At 47.5% G+C, this 22,050-nt stretch overlaps 1 protein-coding gene across 1 annotated transcript in view; it reads right to left on the bottom strand.

Annotated features, from left to right (window-relative positions):
- Positions 1-5,394: 5,394 nt before the first annotated feature.
- The window catches only part of LOC147689788 (uncharacterized), a 33,259-nt gene continuing 16,603 nt past the window's right edge, over positions 5,395-22,050 (bottom strand). The window contains exon 2 of the mRNA XM_086939438.1: positions 5,395-7,518. Coding sequence (XP_086795564.1) covers positions 5,395-7,518 — 2,124 coding nt within the window. The remainder of the gene's footprint in view (positions 7,519-22,050) is intronic.

Here is a 22,050-nt window from a genome sequence, read left to right as displayed (position 1 = left end):
TAAAACAAGGCTGCCTATTACAGACTCCTGAAACTTTTCAAAAGACAACTTTGACTGGGGACAAGATTTCTGGAACACAACAAAAGCATTAAAGGTTGCCAAGTGGAAAAGATGGATAGCCAACTTCTTGTACCAAATGTAATGTAATGGATACTTGCCCTCTGAAAATCATCAAGCAGTGCAGGGAGTCCTTCTTACCACCACTGCTAGAAATAATGAATCTAGCTATAAGAGATGGTGTCTTCCCTTGGAATGGAAGAAAGCAGTAGTAAAACCTCTGCTGAAGAAGGCCTCCCTCGACCCGGAAGTCCTGAAAAACTTCCGTCCAATCTCGCTGCTTCCCGCCCCTGCGAAGATGCTTGAGGCACACCTGAACAAGCATCTCGCCGCTTTTGTGGAAAGCTCGGGTTGCCTTGACTCCTCCCAGCATGGATTCAGGAGGGAATATAGCACTGAGTCGGCCCTCACTGTCGTGCTTGACAACATCCGCACGACAGTGGATAGGGGCCAGACCACCCTCCTGGTCCTGTTAGATCTAACTGCGGCCTTTGATACCCTCTCCCCCTCAGTTCTTTCATCTCGCTTGAGGGATGTGGGGGTGAAGGGCGCAGCTCTAGATCTCCTGACCTCCTTCCTCACTGGGAGGGAACAGAGAGTCAAGATGGGTGAGTTTCTATCTCCATCCCGGCCTGTGCTATGTGGGGTCCCACAAGGGTCGGCCCTTAGTCCGACACTATTCAACATCTATGTGACCCCACTGGCCAGACTAATAAGAACTTTCGGGATGGAGGTAGTCTCCTATGCTGATGACACCCAAATACTCGTCTCTCTCTCCCATTCAGATGTGCAGACCGCCTCCAAATTTAGATCTTGTATGGAGGCGGTTGGTCACTGGATGATTCAGAACTCTCTCAAACTGAATGGGGAAAAGACTGAGGTGATGGTGTTTGGTGGGAACGAAAACATCTGGTCTTCTAGCTGGTGGCCTGACTCGCTCGGAATGTGCCCCTCCCCCACCATATCTGCAAAAAATCTTGGGGTGATGATAGATCCTGCCCTGGATATGGGCAGACAGGTGAGTAGGACTATCTCCACCTGTTGGGGCCTAATCCATACCCTGCGAAGGATCAGGAAATATCTTTCTGTGCAGTCCAGAAAGCAAATAGCTGTCGCACTCATTGGTTCACGTCTGGACTACTGTAATGCGCTGTATGCGGGGCTAAACAAGACCCTCCTGCAGCGCTTACAGGTGGTCCAGAATGCCACAGCCAGATTTGTTCTGGACGTTCCCAGGCGCTCTTCGGCCACGTTGGCCAGAAAAACGCTGCACTGGCTCCCGGTAGAACACCGAGTACGGTTCAAGGTCCTGTGCATGACATATAGAGCCATTGCAAAAAACAGTGACTCTGGAGTGGGTTCTATCATCTCCCACTACATCCCTGGAAGGAATCTGCGTTCCTCCGGGAAATTGCTTTTGTCAGTCCCTCGTGTACGAAGAGCCAAATGGGGTGGCAGGGCTTTTTCCACTCTAGCTCCCAAATGGTGGAATGATCTCCCTTTGGATCTTAGGTCCCTACCCTCCCTGCAGACATTACGCAGTGCCCTAAAAACCCGCCTCTTCTTGCAGGCCTATGTGTAAGGATGAATGGTTCAGACTTCTGATATTATTGTTAGGCGCCTTGATACCTGCGGGTTATTGTGTTTGCGCATTATAAATTTTTTATCAATCAATCAATCAATCAGCATACGGTTCCAACCTCTGATCTACTCTGTCAACACCACCCATGTACTTATTGTAGTGCATTATGCACACAGGTTTGCGCACTTCTGCAACCTGACCCCAAACAGTCACCGGTTCAGTGCTTTCATCATGTATTGTAGTCAACATGTAGACATCTCTCCTGTCTGAAAACTTCACAGCTAGAAGCTCCTCACAACGCAATGCACTACACTGTCCCCGAGCAAGCTTCTGACACACAAGTTCTTTTGGGAAACCTTTACGGTTTGAGCGGATTGTGCCACAAGCAACAGTGTCCACTTTGCCCAATTCCCTGAACAACCGCACACCAGTGTAGAAGTTATCGACATACAAATGATGGCCTTTGTTAAAAAATCCACGACCAAGTTCCCACACAATTTTCTCAGTCACTCCAAAAGTCGACGGACAACCAGGGGGGTTAATCCTGGATTCCTTACCAGTGTACACCCTGAAATTAGAGACATATCCAGTCTCACTGTCACACAGCATATACAGTTTGATTCCATAGCGTGTCCTCTTACTAGGAATGTATTGCCGAAATACCAAGCGGCCTTTGAACAACAGCAAAGACTCGTCCACTGCAATTTCTTTCCCAGGATAAAAGATCTCAGAAAATCGATCAACGAAATGATCAATGACAGGCCGAATCTTGAAAAGACGGTCACAATCAGGGTGATCTCGTGGCAAAGCAAAACTATTGTCAACAAAATGCATCATCCGAAGCAGAAGCAAATACCGATCACGACTCATGACTGCCGGAAATATAGCTGTTGCCATCAAGGGACTAGTAGACCAATATGAAGCCATTGATGGTTTCCTAAGCAAGCCCATCAAAAAAGTTAAACCCAAAAACTTTTTCATCTCCTCCAAATTTGTGGGAGTCCACCGGGTAGCTCTAGCGTGGGGCTTAAGGCTGGCACTGTTCACCCTCAAAAAAATTTCAGCATACAAATTAGTCTGCTCTACAATCTCTGCCACAAACACATCATCCATAAACAACTTGAAAAAATCAATAGGCAAAACATTTTCAGTGTTCACCCTACACCCTGGAACACCAGTAAATTCAGGCAATGCCGGCTGCACCATGCCTGGTGCAACCCAGAGGTCAGAACTTTCAACATCAAGTCTTGCAGCCGCAGGCTGCCGCCCAGCTGCCTCTCGTCTCACTGCACCAACTGGAAGACTAGCAACCCCAGGCTGCAGCCCAGATGTCTCTTGCCGCACTATTGGCACAGGAATGTCCTCCGCAACCACAGGCACAACAATGTCCTCTGCAACCACAGGCGCAGCAATATCCTCCGCAACCACAGGCACATCATCCACACCAAAAGTAGCTTCATCAGCACTCAGAGTGTCTTCATCATCAGATGAAGCCATGTGTAGAGAAAACTGACTACCTGAATCTTCACCTCCCATCTCTGGATCAGAATCAGAGTCAGACTCTGGACCATGGTCAGAGGAAGAATCAAAAAGCAATCCAACAACTTGCTGAGCAGTAATCCGGCGGCTAGCCATTATCCTTACAAATAAAGGAGTCTGCACAACTCAACAACCCCAACACTGCGCAAAGTAAGATAAAAAATTTAAGCCTTTTTTAAAAAAAACTAATTTAGAAAATATATACAATTCACTTACAAGACACAACTACACTCACCAGCACCTACTCTGCAAAGACACAGCAAAGAGGCAACGATATCCCACTAGAAAGAAGAAGAAAAAAAACTTACATCTACAGAAGGACACATCAACAACAAATGCAAAGCATGTTTTACAATCACAACAAACAGAAACCAAAAAATACAATTACAGTACAATTGAACAAAAAAGAGGTCTCTTACCAAACACATAGAACTACAGAAACAGCAGAACAACAGAACCACCAGTAACGGAACCGCACACTGCAACACTCTAAAGAGAAATAAAACAATACACATTAGAAGAACCAAAAACAACACACATTACAACAGGCTATGTCACAAATGGGGGGTCTGTCCCCAAGGGGGGAAGATTATAAATCATTATAAACGTGGGCCCCCTGGAAGCAACCCTACGGAGGGCAGAGAGCCCAAATACAGACACGGCAGAACATACTTTTGAAATGAGCACAAGGAAGCAACCCTTGGCCAAGGGGTCGCTCCCTATAAAAAAAAAACCTGAAGTCTAGTGGGCTTTTCTATCCCCCCCCCTGGGTCCAGAAACGGTAAAAAACAGTCGAGGGGGGGCAGAACAGTCTACAATATTTATAATGCCCCCTGGAAGCGACCCTTCCCCAAGGGGTCACTTCCTTTTCAAAATACAAACAAATCCCTGGTGACTAGTGGGCTTTTCTGCCCCCCCCTGGGTGCAGATCGGCCAAAAGACGGCCAATCTGCCCCGGGGGGGGGGGCAGAAAAGTCTGAAAAAATATGTTATCCCCTAAGGAAGCGACCCTTGCCCAAGGGGTCGTTTCCTTTATAAATATAACCCAATCCCTGGTGTCTAGTGGGCTTTTCTGCCCCCCTGGGTCCAGATGCAGCCCAAAAAACGGCCAATCTGCCCCCAGGGGGGGCAGAAAAGTCTAACAAAATATTAGGGCCACTAGGAAGCGACCCTTCCCCAAGGGGTCGCTTCCTTTTCAAATCCCTGGTGACTAGTGGGCTTTTCTGCTCCACCTGGGTGTAGATCGGCTGAAAAAACGGCCGATCTGCCCCAGGGGGGGCAGAAAAGTCTGAAAATTATTGAATGCCCCTACGGAAGCGACCCTTGCCCAAGGGGTCGCTTCCTTTATAAATAAAAATCAATCCCTGGTGTCTAGTGGGCTTTTCTGCCCCCCCCCCCCTGGGTCCAGATGCGGCCCAAAAAACGGCCGATCTGCCCCAGGGGGGGCAGAAAAGTCTGAAACATTATTTGCCCCCAAAAGGAAGCGACCCTTGCCCAAGGGGTCGCTTCCGATTTCAAACAAAAAATAATCCCTGGCTCTAGTGGGCTTTTCTGCCCACCCTGGGTGTGGATCGGCCAAAAAAACGGCCGATCTGCCCCAGGGGGGGCAGAAAAGTCTGAAACATAATTAGGCCCCCAAAGGAAGCGACCCTTGCCCAAGGGGTCGCTTCCAGCACACATCAAGCCACAGAAAAACAATCCCTGGTGTCTAGTGGGGCATTCCTGGTGCACGATCGCGACGCTGTGCGCGATCGTGCACCAGGAATGCCCTGCATTGGGACATCAGGGGAGAGGAAACACAGTTTCCTCCCCCCCGATGCCTCAAGGCACCGAAAACCGGCCCCCCCGCCCCACCGGAGCACCAAACACGCACCTTGCTCCTGGACGCGCTGGAAACAAATGGCTTCCAGCGCGTCCAGCGCTTCCTGATGACGTCGGCGCGCGCTGTGCGCGCTGACGTCACCAGGAAGCGTGGGGGGGTCAGGGGGTGGCAGCGGAAAGTCTTCCGCTGCCACCCCTGCTAAAGGGACCACGATCGATGCCCCAGGAAGGGAGGGCCAGCGCTCCCCCCCAGGGCTGTACTGATGATGGAATGGTTCCGTCATCAGCACAGCTCACCCGTAGCTGATGACGGAACCGCTCCGTCATCAGCATGCAAGGGGTTAAGGGCCAAGTCCAGCACAACCCCCTTCCAGCCAAAACGCAGGGCAGACCAATCACCACCGTGATGGACTTCCCTGCTTGGGGCGATAAAACACGGACGCGGGCCCGCAACTGCAGGGACACCCTCCGGTTTTACACCACGGTGAACCCCTGGGGTTCTTTCTAAAACTATGGTAGGGACTAACTGGGCTACCCCACTGGTAATCTCCAGCTGCCCTCGGCCAGGACCAAGCCCTAGGCCACCCAGGTGCCACTGGTTCCTGCCTACTCACAAAGTGGGGGGTAGTAACCCCTGGCACATAATAGCCATTCTCCACTCTTCCTGTCTGCAAGACAGGGCTAGACTGCCACTGGTTCTCCAGCCTAGGGTCTACAACCTTAGGTGGACCTGGAGTCTCAGGGAAGGCTCTCCTCCCCTTACCTCTTCTCTTAGGGTTCCTCCTCCTCCTTCGAGGGGTACCCTCTAAACACCATTCTCCCAACCTAGGGTTTAACCCCTCAGGTGGTACCGGGGTCAGAGGTGGGCTCTCCCACCCTCTGCACCCCCTTCCAGAGTCCTGCTCCCTCCCAACCGGGGCGGTACCTCTGGAGAAAGAACTGGTTAGGACACTGATTACAGTATTCCCACCCTTCAGGTCAGGCAAACCCTGAGCCTGGACCTCCAACCTCCGGTCTAGAACCTTTGGTGGAATCACTGCCTGGCACTCCAGGACTTCTGGGGACTCACATCCTATCCTCCAATCACTCTTTTCACTGGACTTCTGTACTCTCCCTACAGGAGCAGTACTGCCAGACTCTACAACCATAGAAGCTCCGCTTACAGATGCTCCAGGTCCTCCACACACTAGGAGATCTCCATCAAGTGAACTAACAGGTAAGCTTAGGTCTCCACCCTGGTGTTCCCTAAAGAAACCATCCAGGCTCTGAGGCAGGGCTTCGGGCGTCTGGGGACTCTCGGTCTCACACTCACTTCCGCTCCACTGAGACAGACAGCAAGCCCCTACACCCTCCTCACTATACTGGGGACTAGCTGGGCTACTTTCACCCTCCTCCACCACGCTGGGTTGGAGGAAACCTGACCCACTATTGTTGGAATCACTCACTAGTGATTCTAAAGAACCTCTCGCACTGTTCCAGCGTTCTGCTTCCCTTGCAAGCTCACAAGGCTTAATCAATCCACACCCTAACAGGTGTTGGCGCAACTCTGGCGCAATACAATTGAGCAGCTGCTCCCTGACAACTAGGTTGAACAGCCTATAATACTCAGGTTCCCCGTGAACCCCTAACCAATCAATCAGTGCATCCTCACAGGCATCGGAATACTCCTCCCACTCCTGGTGAGGTTGTTTCCTAAGGTTCCTGAATGTCAACCGATACTCCTCCTCTGGGGATACAGGAACCATACTCGGGGAACTGGGAGTGGGACTGTCTAAACTGGCACTTAAATCGCTGCCACCACTGGACTCCACCCTCCCTGGGGAATCCAGACAATTACAACTGCACTCAGGGGGTAACCTACTCTCTAGGGCTACCTTCTCCCTGAACAAGGCCCTCTCAGCCTTTAGCTTGGCATGCTCCAACCTGAGCTGTTCCATAGCTAGCTGATGCTCCCTCTCTTCCTTCCTATCCAACCACTCCTCTGGGGACAGGGAAAGGGATGGGGCGCTGGTACTGACACTGGACCCAGCAAGGGACTCCCTATCTATGGGGTCCTCACTATCTACTGGGGCCCATCCACTGTCATCATCATACCACTCACATTCTTCATCAGAATCTTCAGGGCTCCCCACAGACTCACCACCCTCATGGCGTGCGGCCCGGGCCCTATCTCTCTCCCTGTGCTCAAGATCCCACTGACCCTTTTGCCATAGGATCAGGCTGCTCCTAAGTTCGGACTGAGTATCTGACTTATCCACCCCTATGTCTCTCTCTTCACAGAATCTGACCAACTCCAACATACTGTATCTAAACAGATCACAGAATTCAAAAGTAGGCTCCATTTTGGCGGACGTTCTCAAGAAGAGTTTGACACAGGGAACCTGGGGGTCTGAGCTAAACAGGAGTACACAAGTAACACAATTCAGCAAGATTCCTATCTCAGAGAACTTGCACTCCTCTGTCCAGTGTAACACACACTCATTCACACACACCCTCCCCTCGGACTGGTAAGGCAGTTTCTACCACCCCTGATTTTCTCAACCTGACCACAAGCGACACAGGTACCAAACTCTGGGAGCAGGGCGGGGAACAAGGTACTGGACAAAATACAAAATGACACCTTTCAGGAAAAGCAATAATGATCTTCACCTAAAAAACAATAATCCCCAAAATATGGTTATCTAAAAATGTAGAGCTTTGTAGTGCGGCCTGTCGCTACTGTGGTACAGCGCAAACGCAAGTCCAATCCGCACCGCTTGCCACCAATGTTAGAAACGGGATCCCTGGCTGGCCAGGGCTCACACCAAAGTCAGTGAGAGACCACCACTCCTAAGTCAGGGCAAGGGAGTTACACGCCAAGATAACCCCTGCTCACCCTCTAGGTAACGTGACGCGAGCAGCAAGGCTTATCTCGGAGGCGATGTGTAAAGCGTTTGCGCACGCACCCCAGCAACAACACCCAAGGCCCACCACAAAGGAAACTCCACACAAGGTTATATAAAATATAGCCTTTGTATTATAGTAAAAACACATTAGATAACACACAAACTTTACAATGTGCCAACAGGCACGGGCAGAATTTTACAAGGGATTATGTACAGGACAGGGCCACGTGGACCACTGTCAGGGGTAGGCACTTGTTAGAAATAATACTTGTAGGTATACACTTAGCACATAAACATATAATGACTAGCACCAAAATAGTACATGTAGCACACAACCAGTAATCACTGGTAAAGAGTAAATACCTCCTACGCAACCCTAAAACACTGTAGGAAAATCATGCAGGGAACTAGGACCTTATCATCAGGACCTATAGGAACATAAACAATCACCTAAGCAGGTAATAACATAAACAATCCTCTAAGCAGGTCACTCTTAGCAAAGGGGATAAAACATAAAATACCTAAGCAGGTCACTTTTAGCAAAGGTAATGGGACATAAACAATCCTCTAAGCAGGTCACTTTTAGCAAAGGGGATAAAACATAAAATACCTAAGCAGGTCACTTTTAGCAAAGGTAATGGGACATAAACAATTGCACATGAGGCATTAAAACACATTCAGAGGTGCAGGTTAGAACATTTGCGCAAGAATCACATACATCAGTAAATTACAATGCGCAGGGTGCACAGAGCACAACACTAGAATTGTCCCTCAGGCCAACTGGCCTCGCAAGGGGCTGAATGCCCTGAGTCTCAATGTCAGGGGGTATGCGCAGGCAGCACAAACCACTAGCCTAAACGTGGCAGTTGCCCACAAAGTGCTGGGCAACTGGTGCAGGAAAAGTTAGGGCAACGTTGGAGCCTCGTGAGCTCAAGAACACAGGTGACTGGCACCTAAGAGCTTCAGCGCTCTAAACAAATGAAATGCCCCCAGAGCCTCGGGGCTCGTAAATGCAATTAGGGCGGGAGCCTCTCGGGCTCTAAAATGAATGTGCCCCTGAGCCTCAACCGGCTCTCACTAATAAAATGCCCCTCTCGTTGGAGTCCCTCACGGGGGACTCAGGATCACTGCAAATGCCCCCAGAGCCTCACGGGGCTTGAACACCAATGGGCCTTTCACAGGCCCGGCCCGCACACTGGAGGAGAGGGGCGGGCACCGGCAATGTGCCCCGATGCCCTCCTCCCTTCTCTCGTCTTCCCGGCCCCACTCACCGGCTTCTCCTGACCGCGCTCTCCTGGGCCGGGGCTCTCCCTTCGCTCGGGAGCCTCGGGGACGGCCGGCTGCTCCTCTCCTCGCTGCTCGGCTCTGGGGGCGGGACTTCCGGTTCACCTCTCCCGGGCCGCGCAGCAATTGGCTGACTGTCCCAGCACTTCCGGGTCATCGCGGGCAGCGCGGCGGCCCGTTTTAGGCAGGCAGGCGGGCTCTCAGTATCCGAGGAGTGGGCTCCCTCGTGATAAATTAAATATCCAAGAACGGGGCAATGCCGGGTGGGCTCCGGCTTTTAAATAAAAGTATAAAGCGAGGTGGGCACTCGCTATGCCGAAAATCGGCAATCAAAGCGGGCAAACGCCGGGTGGGCACCGGCTGCACACAAAGCGCTCCCAAGCGCTTAGGGGCTGAATAAAGCGCTCCCAGCGCTAGAAATGTAAGCAAAGCGCTCCCAGCGCTGAGGGGAGAAATAAAGCGCTTCCAGGCACTCTGGCAAAAAGCAAAGCTCCAGCAGGGTCTGGAGGCAGGCAGGGGGGCAAGGCTGGGCCAGAGCCAGCACACTGGGTCGCCAGGCAGGGAGACAAGCCAAGTGGCGGTCCTCCTGACCCCTGCAACAGCAGCAGCCCCCTCTGGCAAGGATCCTAGAAGAGAACCATTTCTGTGGGGACACAGCCCCATTTTCATACAGTAAAATCCCTTTGTCTGTAGGTGCAGGTGGGGGAAAACCAGTCGCAGCTGGTTTTGAAGTACCCTTGATAGCTCAACCACCCATTTCATTCACTGGCAGGGCTAGGGTCATCAGTCGCACTACAGAGGGTGGAGCCAGCATTGTGTGGGGAAAGTCCATGCCCATCAGGGACCAGGTGCACTCCTCCCAAGCCATCAATATGCTAATCTCACACTCACCACCGGGCAGACCCATCCAGCCTTCCTGGAGCCAGGCTCACCAGCCAGCTCCAGCCAATCACACGGCAGGCACATTTTACATTAATATGCCAAGTCCTAGAAGTGGCATTTCTACACATGACACACACATGCCATATATACCATTGCGAAGCATTCATTCTCACGAGCTCGCACATACCAAATTTGGGCTTGCACTCCCCACGCATCAGGAACTACCAGGGACACAGACATTCCCCATGCATTCCTATGGGAGAGCAGGCCAGCCTAACTATATGCACGCACTTTACTCTGGGACACAGGGAAAAAGTGCGCGCAGACCAGAAAATCATCCACACAGATCACAGATCTAAAGCAAAAAGATTAGGGGTGAACCTGCCTTAAGGGCCAAGTCCAACAGGAGCTGTTTTCACTGGCTCCCTGCACCAGCCTTTCACCTGGCTCTCCTTCTGGGCCTCTCTTCTCCTTGCGCAGAGGTACCTGCTTCTCCTCACTGGCCCTGGGCTCCCTCCAAGGTGCAGTCCAGGGTCCTGGGACAGTCAGCGGTCCCTCCTTCCAACTACCCATTGCACCAGGCTCCAGCACCAGTCTTCCTCAGCAAGATCACACCCCGGGGAGAGTTCCTCTTCCTGTGCAAGACCTTTTAAAAGAATTTTGAGGGGGCTGGCAGGAAGGCAAACACAGGGAGATGATGGACGGAGCACTGAAAGTTTTCTGACACTCACCCCCAGTCACAGATCTGGGTTGAATCCATCATTGTTCTTTACCTCACTTTGCCATCTCAGTTCAGACCCATCAATATGCAAATCAGTCTTGACCCTGTGCCTCATGGGAACAGTCCAGCCTGAACTGCCAGCTCAGGTCTTCCCTGAACCAGATACACACATCCTGGGACCGTTTTCAGTCTCCTTGTGTTTACTTTGTTTGCCCTAGGTTGCTCACTTTGCCACTGGATTCAAGCTAGCCTGGCTGATGAGGGGTGTTACCCCGAAACTGGTAGCAGGATGCTTGTTACTGGTTCAGGGAAGACCTGGCTTGGCAGTTCCGGCTGGACTGTTCCCATGACGCACAGGGTCAAGTCAAATCTGCATATAGCAGGGTCTGAACTGAGGTGGCAAAGTGAGCTAAAGAACGATGATGGATTCAACCCAGATCTGTGACTGGGGTGAGAGTCTGAAAAGTTTAGGCGCTCGGTCCATCATCTTCTGTTTGCTTTGTTCGCCCTAAGTTGACAGGGTATGCCCAGACGTGGGTCCCTTTCTCACTTTGCCACTGAATTCCAGCTAGCCTAGCTGATGAGGTGTGTTACCTTGAAATTGGTCCCAGGATGCTTGTTTCGGGTTCAGGGAAGACCTGGCTTGGAAGTTCAGGATGGACCGTTCCCATGAAACACAGGGTCAAGACTGATTTGCATATAGCTGAGTGTGAACTAAGGAGGCGAAGAGAGCTAAAGAACGATGATGGATTGAACCCAGATCTGTGACTGGGGTTGAGTGTCTGAAAAGTTTCAACGCTCCGTCCATCATCTACTTGTGTTTGCCCAGGAAGGCACTTCTGCCCTATCCTGCAGCACACATTACCTCTCTGCCCCTGCTCTCTCCTTCCTGCACAGGCCTCTGAGATAGTTCAAAATGGCGTCTTCCAGGGGTCTCATGCCACATGGTCTCTGAAAATCCCTTTTTCCCCCTTGCAGCCTTCATGGCCGAGCCTGGAGTAGGCCTGGTGCCTGGCAGTGGGTGACAGCTGCTGATGGATAACCTGCAGCTCCACCCCATCTCTACCTTTGCGTTTGGAATGCTTGCAGTGACAGGCTAGGCCTATGATGCTACAGCTTGGGGAGGAAGGTAATTAATCCAGCCTGCAGGGTCACACCCAGCCAGGCTATGGTTATGAGCTGAATCAGAGCAATATGACATTTCTGGATGACCCATAAGCAGTACAGATATGGCTTTGGACTCAGCGGAATACTTCTTTTTACACAACTTACAGTGTACTTTGGTGAGTTTCTGGAATCCGTATGCCATAGGGAAGTTAAACTACCCCATGCGGTCCCTATCTTCATAGGAGAGTACTGGATTGTTCCTACAGTGAAAACAGTAAAGCACACTGTCTTTCCCTCACATGTGTCTTCCCCATTTTCAACCGTAAAAGGAGAGAGTTTTCCCTAATGAACCCAGAAAGGACTGGGAAAGTAATGTAACAAAAAGAGGATTCCTTTCTGTGGTTTTTGAAATAAAGTTTTTTTATACCTTATGTATGAATATCTTTAGTCAAGCCAGACACCTCGCTAGAAAAACTCCAATACCCTCAATAACACTTATACCAAAAGACCATAGAGTATGTAAAAAATCACATTTATTAAAAAAGATATCCCATTTATTAAAAAAAGAAAAAGTTTCTTGTTTCAGCTCTTTAAACATAAACAGTTTCTTGCCATGAAATTACATACATATTATACATCATACTCAAAGATTCAAAGTAACAACACATAAAAATAATTTTAAAAAAAAAGCCAGTTTTGTCGACGCGTTTTGGTGCTTTGATCGATAGAACACCTTCCTCAGGACTATGGTTAAAACTTCATGAATCTAAAAAGGTATATAAGACATTAATTAGTATACATTACCAGAGGGATCGTAAAGATGTTGTTAAAGAAGTTTTTTTTCCTAGAGAAAATAAAGTCATGGCTACAAATAATAAGTTCTTACTATTAAAGCAGTTTCAATTTGCAATACCAGTCTTGATCCTGGAGTTGAATAGTCTTTATGCTCCTCTGCTTGCTCGTCTAAAGGATCTATTTAAAAATTAACAGTGATATTGATTTTGTAATCCAACTATCACTATGGTTCAAAATTTATACATTCTAGCTATTCGAGTTCATAGCTTACTTTATGGTAGTGCGTAGAATTTAAAATCTGATATCGGCGGAGACTCATCCAATTGCTTTATGTGTAGCGGATTGGGTCAATTTGATGTCATCATTTTCAAAGTCGTTTAAAAATATATTCCAAAGTCGTCACTTCTTAGTAATCTTCAGGACGAACTTCTCACCTAAGTGGATGATACGGATATCTATGAATATGCTTAGTTATGTTCTATTATAAGCATAAATAGATGTACATTTTTCTTAGTGAGTATAAATGTGTTTAAGGTTTAAATAGCGGTATAGCTATATAACATGAGCGTTCTTAATTACCCAAATCTGTACACTTAATGTTCAGGAGAATAAGTTTGTTCCTGGATGACCTTATAATGGAAATGATTCACGGTATACCACCGATGGAGTTAGGTCGAATCCCTATAGAATAAGAACAATCAAATATATACACACGATCAGGACCCTATGCATATCATAGCCAAATAACTGAATGCAAATAAGAGGACATCATTAGGTACTATGACTTCAGTACACCACTCGATTCTATCAAGGCTTCTCCTTTTCGCCCTTTAAATAATTAATATCGGGGCTTCTTTAAATTTGTAAAGCGGAGCTTCTTTTGATTGATGCCCTTGGCCGGTTCAGGTTTCATATAAGTGAACCCTCTCCAACAGTTAGGTACGGAAAACTTAAAGTATGGCGCTTTTTCTTGACACAAGTTGCAACTAAATATTATCGTTTCTACTTGTGGACAATAGGTGAACTAGCGTAGCACGTAAAAACTACCAAAATGGCACGCTGATTTCGTGCACCGCAGCCTAAACATTATTATATGTAGGCTTTTATTTAAGGCATCGACACCATCGAGATCCCGCTCTCTAAATCACCAATATCGGGGCCTCGCTAAAATTCGGAATACGGGCACCCTTAGATTGATGTCCACAATCGGCAAAGGCTGCAAACTAGTGTATCCCTTTACCAGCGAGCCTACAAATATGGCGCTTCCATTCTAACACAAGTTTCCATGAAATTAGTCCGTCTTTGCATGGGGATAGCTATCGAACTAGTGGAGTACTAAAAAACTACCAAAATGGCGCGTCTAGCGTATGAATTACAGCCTAAACATTATCAGGTGTGAGCGATTATTCACTTAAAAGCAATCGCCACACATATAAATACAACCATCACACCACAGACTCCATACCGACACTGTAGACCGGGGAGACCAGGCGGACGGTTCCTGCAATCACCAATCGAGGTAAGGAGACGTATCCGACGAACTTAACGTGGAGGGTTGTACCTTAGTTCTTGCCCGAGTTACCGGCTGCACACTGAGGCGATATGTAGCAAAATAGTTGAGCCATCTGCATCATGTCAGTTTCCCCTTCTATGTGGTGCGACCGTCTCCGCGGAAATTTCATATATGAGAGGGATAAAAATAATCTTCAAACTCTCGTGCATAATTATGGCTTAAAGTTTAACAAAAGGGATTTTCGAACCCCATTTAAACCTTAAACAAATTTATACTCACTAAGAAAAATGTACATCTATTTATGCTTATAATAGAACAAAACTAAGCATATTCATAGATATCCGCATCATCCACTTAGGTGAGAAGTTCGTCCTGAAGATTACTAAGAAGTGACGACTTTGGAATATATTTTTAAACAACTTTGAAAATGATGACATCAAAGTGACCCAATCCGCTACACATAAAGCAAATGGATGTGTCTCCGCCGACATCAGATTTTAAATTCTACGCACTACCATAAAGTAAGCTATGAACTCGAATAGCTAGAATGTATAAATTTTGAACCATAGTGATAGTTGGATTACAAAATCAATATCACTGTTAATTTTTAAATAGATCCTTTAGACGAGCAAGCAGAGGAGCATAAAGACTATTCAACTCCAGGATCAAGACTGGTATTGCAAATTGAAACTGCTTTAATAGTAAGATCTTATTATTTGTAGCCATGACTTTATTTTCTCTAGGAAAAAAAACTTCTTTAACAACATCTTTACGATCCCTCTGGTAATGTATACTAATTAATGTCTTATATACCTTTTTAGATTCATGAAGTTTTAACCATAGTCCTGAGGAAGGTGTTCTATCGATCAAAGCACCGAAACGCGTCGACAAAACTGGCTTTTTTAAAAAAAAAATATTTTTATGTGTTGTTACTTTGAATCTTTGTGTATGATGTATAATATGTATGTAATTTCATGGCAAGAAACTGTTTATGTTTAAAGAGCTGAAACAAGAAACTTCTTCTTTTTTTAATAAATGTGATATCTTTTTTAATAAATGTGATTTTTTACATACTCTATGGTCTTTTGGTATAAGTGTTATTGAGGGTATTGGAGTTTTTCTAGCGAGGTGTCTGGCTTGACTAAAGATATTCATACATAAGGTATAAAAAAACTTTATTTCAAAAACCACAGAAAGGAATCCTCTTTTTGTTACGTTCCCCCATTTTCAAGCCTGTGTTATGTCACCATCCAACTTTGCATAATTCCTGCCACACAATTCTATCTGTAACTGCTCCAGAGCTGCGCATGACAGGAATCTCCCCCATGCAGCCCTTACATGGGTGTACTCGTGTTTGCACACGTGCCTACATGTAACCAGTCCGGTGTCCCTTACCCCGGCTGCAGCGCAGCAGGCTTCTCTCACAAGGGGGTCACCGGTGCAATCCACATGCAGTCTGTTTCATCATGAGTTCACTGTGGGTGAGTCCCAGCTTATGAGGCTCTCTCACAGTAAAAACTAAAAAGGTAGGTGTTAAAAAAGCAAACAATCCAGGCGGCTCAGAAGGTCAGAACCACTTTCTAACACATACCCAATCTGGGCAACCCCTGCCCCTGAATTTTGAAAAAAAAGTATCCCTGGTGCCTAATGGGCTTTCTACCCTCCCCCAAGGGTCAGGTAAGGGGCCATTGCCCCATCTGCCTCCGGCAGGGGGCCCGAAAGACTGTGGCCTTTTTTGGGGTGGGGCATTGGCATGCCCTTTCTGGGCAGCCCCTACCCCTATGTATAAAAATAGATAGATAATCCCTGGTGCCTAGTGGGCTTCCCCCTGGGGGGCAGATCAGGGACAACTGGCCCCATCTGCCTCCTGAGGGGGGCAGAAAGACTGTGGCATTTTGGGTGGGGGGGTTGGAGCATTGGCATGCCCATTCTGGGCAGCCCCTACCCGGAACTTTGGAGTAAAAAAACGTCCCTAGTGCCTAGTGGGCTTTATTTCTCCCCATGGGAGCAGATTGGGGGCTACTGCCCCATCTGCCTCCCAGGGGGGCAGAAAGACTGTAGCATTTTTTTTGGGGTGGGGAAGGGGGTATTGACATGCCCATTCTGGGCAGCCCCCAATCCTACGTATATAAAAAAAAACCCGTGGGGGAAGATCAGGGGCTATTGTCCTATCTGCCTCCAGGGGGCAGATAGTATTTTGTTTTATTTGGGGTGTAGGGTGGGTCATTTGAATGCCGATTCTGGGCAGCCCCCACCCCTGTTCTATAAAAAATCCCTGGCATCTAGGGTGCTCCTGCCCCTCCTGGGGGGCAGATTGAGGGCTACTGCCCCCATCTGCCCCCAGGAGGGACATAAAGACTATCTGTACCCAAATTGTATGGGGGGAGCAAAGTCCCTTGCCCAAGGGGCCACTCCAGCTCCCTGGTGGCTAGTGGGTGGATCCCTGCTTACGGATATCCCTCCGGGGGTGATCCCCAAGCAGGGATCCACAAGGGAAGGGTGCCATTGCAAAGGGGAGATTCTACCATTTCCAATGACACCTCTCCCAAGTGTGTCAGTGCTCGGGTGGCTAAGATAGCCCCACGAGCACCAAAACAATGAAACTAAAATTAAGTTTCAGTTTAATTTTCAATGCAATCACTTCAGAGCGCCATGTCTGCAGCAGAGAGATTTAGTGTCCCTGTTTTCATGACGGACCATTCCGTCATGAGCACCGAAAGTGTTAATGGCTGCATACTGTTAAAAGCGTCAATGGCCCCTCAAAGTAATGTCGACCATGGCAATTATTAACCCCCCCAATCAGTAATAAAAACTAATGGCTTCAGGTAATCAACCTCACTGCACCAAGCCATTGATTGACATCAGTGGCCCACAAAGTAATACACATCATTGTCTGCAGTTAGGACATGTATCCATGGCCCCAGTAGGCAATAAAAAGAAATGGTCCCCCAAAATAATGTGCATCAATTCCTCCAGGCAATGACTTCAGACAGCAGTGATCATCAATAGCCTCAGTCAAAAATGAACATTAATGGCCTCAGGCACTAATTAGCATCAGCGGCCCTAGTAATTAATTACTATAATGGCAAAGGGGAGATCATGCATCAGTCATCCTATCAGTAATGAGCAACACTGTTCCCAGTCAGTAAAAAAATCATTGACTATACACAGTAATGAGAATCAATGCCCCTAGGCACTAATGAAAGACAATGGTTCCAGTCAGTAATGCACAGTATTGCACCCCAGTTGTATGGTTAGCAATGGCACCGGACAGAAAAGAACACAAATGACCTCTACAGCAGTGCTTTCCAAACTGTGTGGCGCGACACATTACTGTGTTGCGCCCCACACGTAGGTGTGTCGCGAGATCGCGATGCGACGCAATGACGTAGCCGGCCAGCCGATATTAGGCCGGGCAATGCGAATTGAGCCCTCTCACCTGAGGATTGCGACGACGTGCACCCGACAAGGCGGAAGGCGGAGGGCAGAGCAGCTGCAGAGCGGAGCCTCGTAATCTGGAGCTCGATCCCGGACTAGAGACACAACACTATACAGCAGGTAAGTTTGCCTGCATACACACACGCACACGCTCTTGGTGAATTGTTTTTATTATAGAAGGAACATCGAACAGATCTGAAGGGGGGGGGCAGGTATCACGTTCAGCCGCCATGTTTAAAGGTCACTGTCTGAAGTGGAAACATCAAATGTGTATTTGTCCTTCTCTCTTACATGCAGTTATTTTAGCTCAAAGTGCTGAATGGAAAACTTATAGGACTAGTCTTATTCTCTGTTGCCTTTTGGCGTGCTGCGCAGAGGAAAGCTGTCCCACCTGAGTTCAATGCGTAGAGTCCGGTTGAAAAGTTGCATGATTGTTTTATCACTCACAATTCCCCCTTCCAGAATGGATTTTTGTATAACTCATATTCAGCAAGGCAGCAGGTGGACTTTGTGCATGGTTGAAAGGGTTGGCAGGGCGTGCACCTGTCCTTTTTTTGCCGTAAATCACTGGGGCATAAGTCAATGTGTGCGTTATTATATTCTTGTTTCATGCACAAACCTAACCTTTCTTACACTCAGTTTTGCCAGTCACTGGCTTTGTTAGACCAGATTAACAATTGCTTTATTAACCTTCATGCTTTATCAAATTTGGTTGTAAATGCACCATTTGCCCACTACTTTTGCAAAAATTTCTTGGGGGGAGAACACCCCAAGCCTCTCTTGGGTGGTTCGCGCTCGCTCGCTGCGCTCGCTCGGGTTACCGTGTCCCTCAAAAATGTTTCCCAAAAAGGTGTGTCACCAGCATGGAAAGTTTGGAAAGATGTGCTTCACAGTAATGAAATTCAATGGACCCAAGCAGCTATGAGCGCAGCCCCATCAGTGTTTTAGTCACTAACCCAATACATCATAAATGTCAGCTTCTTTAGCAAAGGTGTATCATCTGCCACAACTCTCAGCTTAGATTACATGCCACTGGGTACAACAGAGATTAGCTTTGATTTGCTAAGAGCTCCAGTGCTGCAACCTGCTATGTTGCTCTTTCGGTTCCACCACTTCCAAAGCCAAGTCTCCTCACTTCTTGAATTCTGTAAGAAACCAAAGGCCTGGTTTTTCGTGTAGTCCACTAAGCACTAGATTTGGGTAGGCTCGCACCTTCTCTGCGATAGTATACCCTCATGGGTGGTACTGCGCACTAAAAAGCTATAGAACATTTTATGTCTTAACTCATGTTTGCAAAATCATGATGATTTGGGACGGGCCCAAGTAATTACCAGTGGGTGAGATTCATTCAAGCATTCCATCCATAACTTTTTTGTATACTTAAGTTTGTGGCTCTAAGGGTATGGGTATGACCGGACATGGGTCCTGAGCCACTTTGTCAATGGAACAAAGCTGTACCTGGCTGATGAGCCCATAACTAGAGTGAAACCAGTTCTGGGTTGCTTGTGTTCTGGTTCAGGGAGGACCTTGCTTGGCAGTATGGGCTAAACTGTTCCAATCGGAGCAAGGTTGATAGTGATTTACATATAGCTAGGTCCAAACTGAGGTGGCATGGTGTGCAAAATAACTGTGGATGGGGATGCGGCCCAAATAGTTACCAGTGGCTGAGATTAATTCAAGTATTCGATCCATCACCTGTTTGTATACTTTAATAAAGTGTTCTGGTCAGAGGACTGTAGGGAATCCTTTGACACACTCAAACAGCTATGTGTAAACCACTTGTACTCAAGGCCCCTGACTTTTACCAGGAATACATTATGCAGACTCAGGCCTGATCACACGGCATAGAAGCAGTCTTTTCACAGCTAAATGAGGAGAGCCTAGACTAACCTGTAGCTTTAATCTCTCAATCGCTATTTCCCAGGATACAGAGGTGGAGTGTTTTTGAAAGAGAATCCTTTGTGTGGTCTGAGCACTGAAGAAGCTGGCACCATACTTGTTTGGCACTCACTTCCGATTCAGACAGACCACAGACCCCTCCGATTGCTCATGCAGATGAGGGGCGAGAATCCAAAACTGTTAAGTAGGTCCTTCTCCCTTCAGAGAATGAACTTCACAGTGAAACGCCATCCTGGGTTAGAGCACAAAATTGCTGATGATCTGTCCATATTCTTCCACTTTAGAGATGAGAAATCCTAGGAGGTTGGGGTGTTCTCCCCACCTTTTGCTTGGGTCAGCCTTATTGAGGTCTTCCCCCAAATGTTTTGCCTTCACCCTCCTATTTTGCTGAATTTGTTTTGTTGCCCCAAGGACGCTATGCAATTTACAACTGCTAACTCGTGCTAAAGTGCTGGTGCTCACTCCCTAAAGCATGGTAAAATTTAATTACACCTAATTGGCATAATTAATTTTCTTCTAAGTCCCTAGTAAAGTGGTATTCCATATACCTTAGGTCTGAGAAATTAAATGCTACTAGTGGGCCTGCAGCACTTATTGTGCCACCCTCTAATTCAGCCCCTTATAACATGTGCCAGGTCTGCCATTGCAGACTGAATGCAGTTTTGAATTGCCATTTTGACTTGGCAAAATAAACCCCTGCCCAAGCCTTAAACCCCCCTTCTTTTACATATAAGTCACCACTAGGATAGACCAACAGGGAAGGGCACATTGTAATTAAAAGGGTTTGGCATGTACTTTTTAAGTTGTACAAGTTCTGGTAGTGAAATACACCTAAATACATGTTTCACTTCTATGAGGCCTACCTCTCCCATAGAGTAACATTGGGTTGCCTTATTATATGTAATAAGAGTTAATGTTTCATTGGGAGCATGTAAAGATTTCATGTTTGGTGTCTGAGAAAGGGTCATTTAAAATCATCTTTAATGGTAAAGTCAGATTTTAAGTTACTAATTTTAGAAAGTTGCAACAACAACAAGGTGATGGATGGAATGTTTGAATTAATCTCAGTCACTGGCAATTGCTTGGGCTGCATCCCAATTAATTATTTTCCCACCATTCCACCGCAGTTTGGACCCAGTCATATGCAAAGCAGCCTTGACACTGCTTCTCATGAGAACAGTCCCGCACAAACTGCAAAGCCAGGTCCTTCTTGAACAGTAATATAATTAGTCTAGGAATGGTTTTACCCTGATAAGGGCTCATCAGTCAGGTATAACTTGATTCTAGTGACACAGTGAGCATGGGACCGACATCTGGGCATACGTATTGCAATTAGGGCATCAGCTGCAACAATATCAATGTGATGGTTGGAATGCTTGAATGTAAGACATTGTTCAGCATTCTGTCCATCAATTGTTCTTTTTGCATTTGTCGCACCGAGTGGGATGGGTATGCCCAGATGTGGGTCCTGTGCTCTCCATGCCACTGGAGTCAAGCCATCCTGGCTGATGAGGACTGAAAGCCTGAAACTGGTCCTAGGATGCTTGTTTCCAGTCCAGGGAGGACCTGGCCTGGCAGTTCAGGCTGGACTGTTCCCACAGGGCATAGGGTCAAGACTGATTTACATATGGCTGGTCAAAACTGGAATGACAAGGTGAGCAAAGAAACTATGGATTTAGACCTAGATCTCTGTACTGGGGTGAATGTATGACACTGTTCAGCATGAGGAACATCAATTGTTCTTTTTGAATTAATCTCAGCACTAGCAATCGCTTGGGCTGCAACCCAATCCATCGTTTTTCACCCACCATACCACCTTAATTTGAACTAAGCTATATGAAAATCAGCTTTGACCCTGTCCCTCATGGGAACAGTCAAGCCTGACCTGGATTGCATCTGACCTGGTAGTTAGGGCTATAATGTTCCTATGAAGAACAGGGTCAAGACTGATTTGCATATTGCTGGGTCCAAACTGAGGTGGCATGATTGGTGAAAAAAGAAAGATTGGGATACTGCCCTGAGCAATGGCCAGTAGCAGAGATTAATTCAAGCATTTCATCCATCCCCTTGTTGTTTTTGCATTTGATTCCCTAAGTGCACTGGGTTTGCCCCAATGGGGGTTTTGAGCCCACTCTGCCACTGGAACTAAGCTATGTCTGACTGAAGAGCCCATAACAAGGGCAAAACCAGTCCTGGGTTGCTTGTGTTACGGTTCAGGGAGGGCCCGCCCTGGGGCTCAACTGTTCCAATAAAGGACTGATTTGCATATGGCTGGGTCAAAACAGCGGTGGCAAGTTGGCTAAAAAATGATTAATTGGGTTATGGCCTGAGCGATTGTCAATGGCTGAGATTAATTCAAGTATTCCATCCATCACCTTGTTGTTTTTACTTTTAAAAAGTTGTCCTATCAGAAAGCCACACAGTAGAAGGATTAGTTATGCCGGGATGGGCCATCACTGGCAGGATGGAGGTGGGGGAGCTGGGCACAGCCCCACTGTTGTGTTGTTCTTACTAATCCGTAGGATCT

Source organism: Lissotriton vulgaris, chromosome 9 (genome assembly GCF_964263255.1).
Source record: "Lissotriton vulgaris chromosome 9, aLisVul1.2, whole genome shotgun sequence".
Classification (NCBI taxonomy): domain Eukaryota; kingdom Metazoa; phylum Chordata; class Amphibia; order Caudata; family Salamandridae; genus Lissotriton; species Lissotriton vulgaris.
Note: the sequence above shows the minus strand (reverse complement) of the source record. Positions and strands in the feature narration are given on the sequence as shown.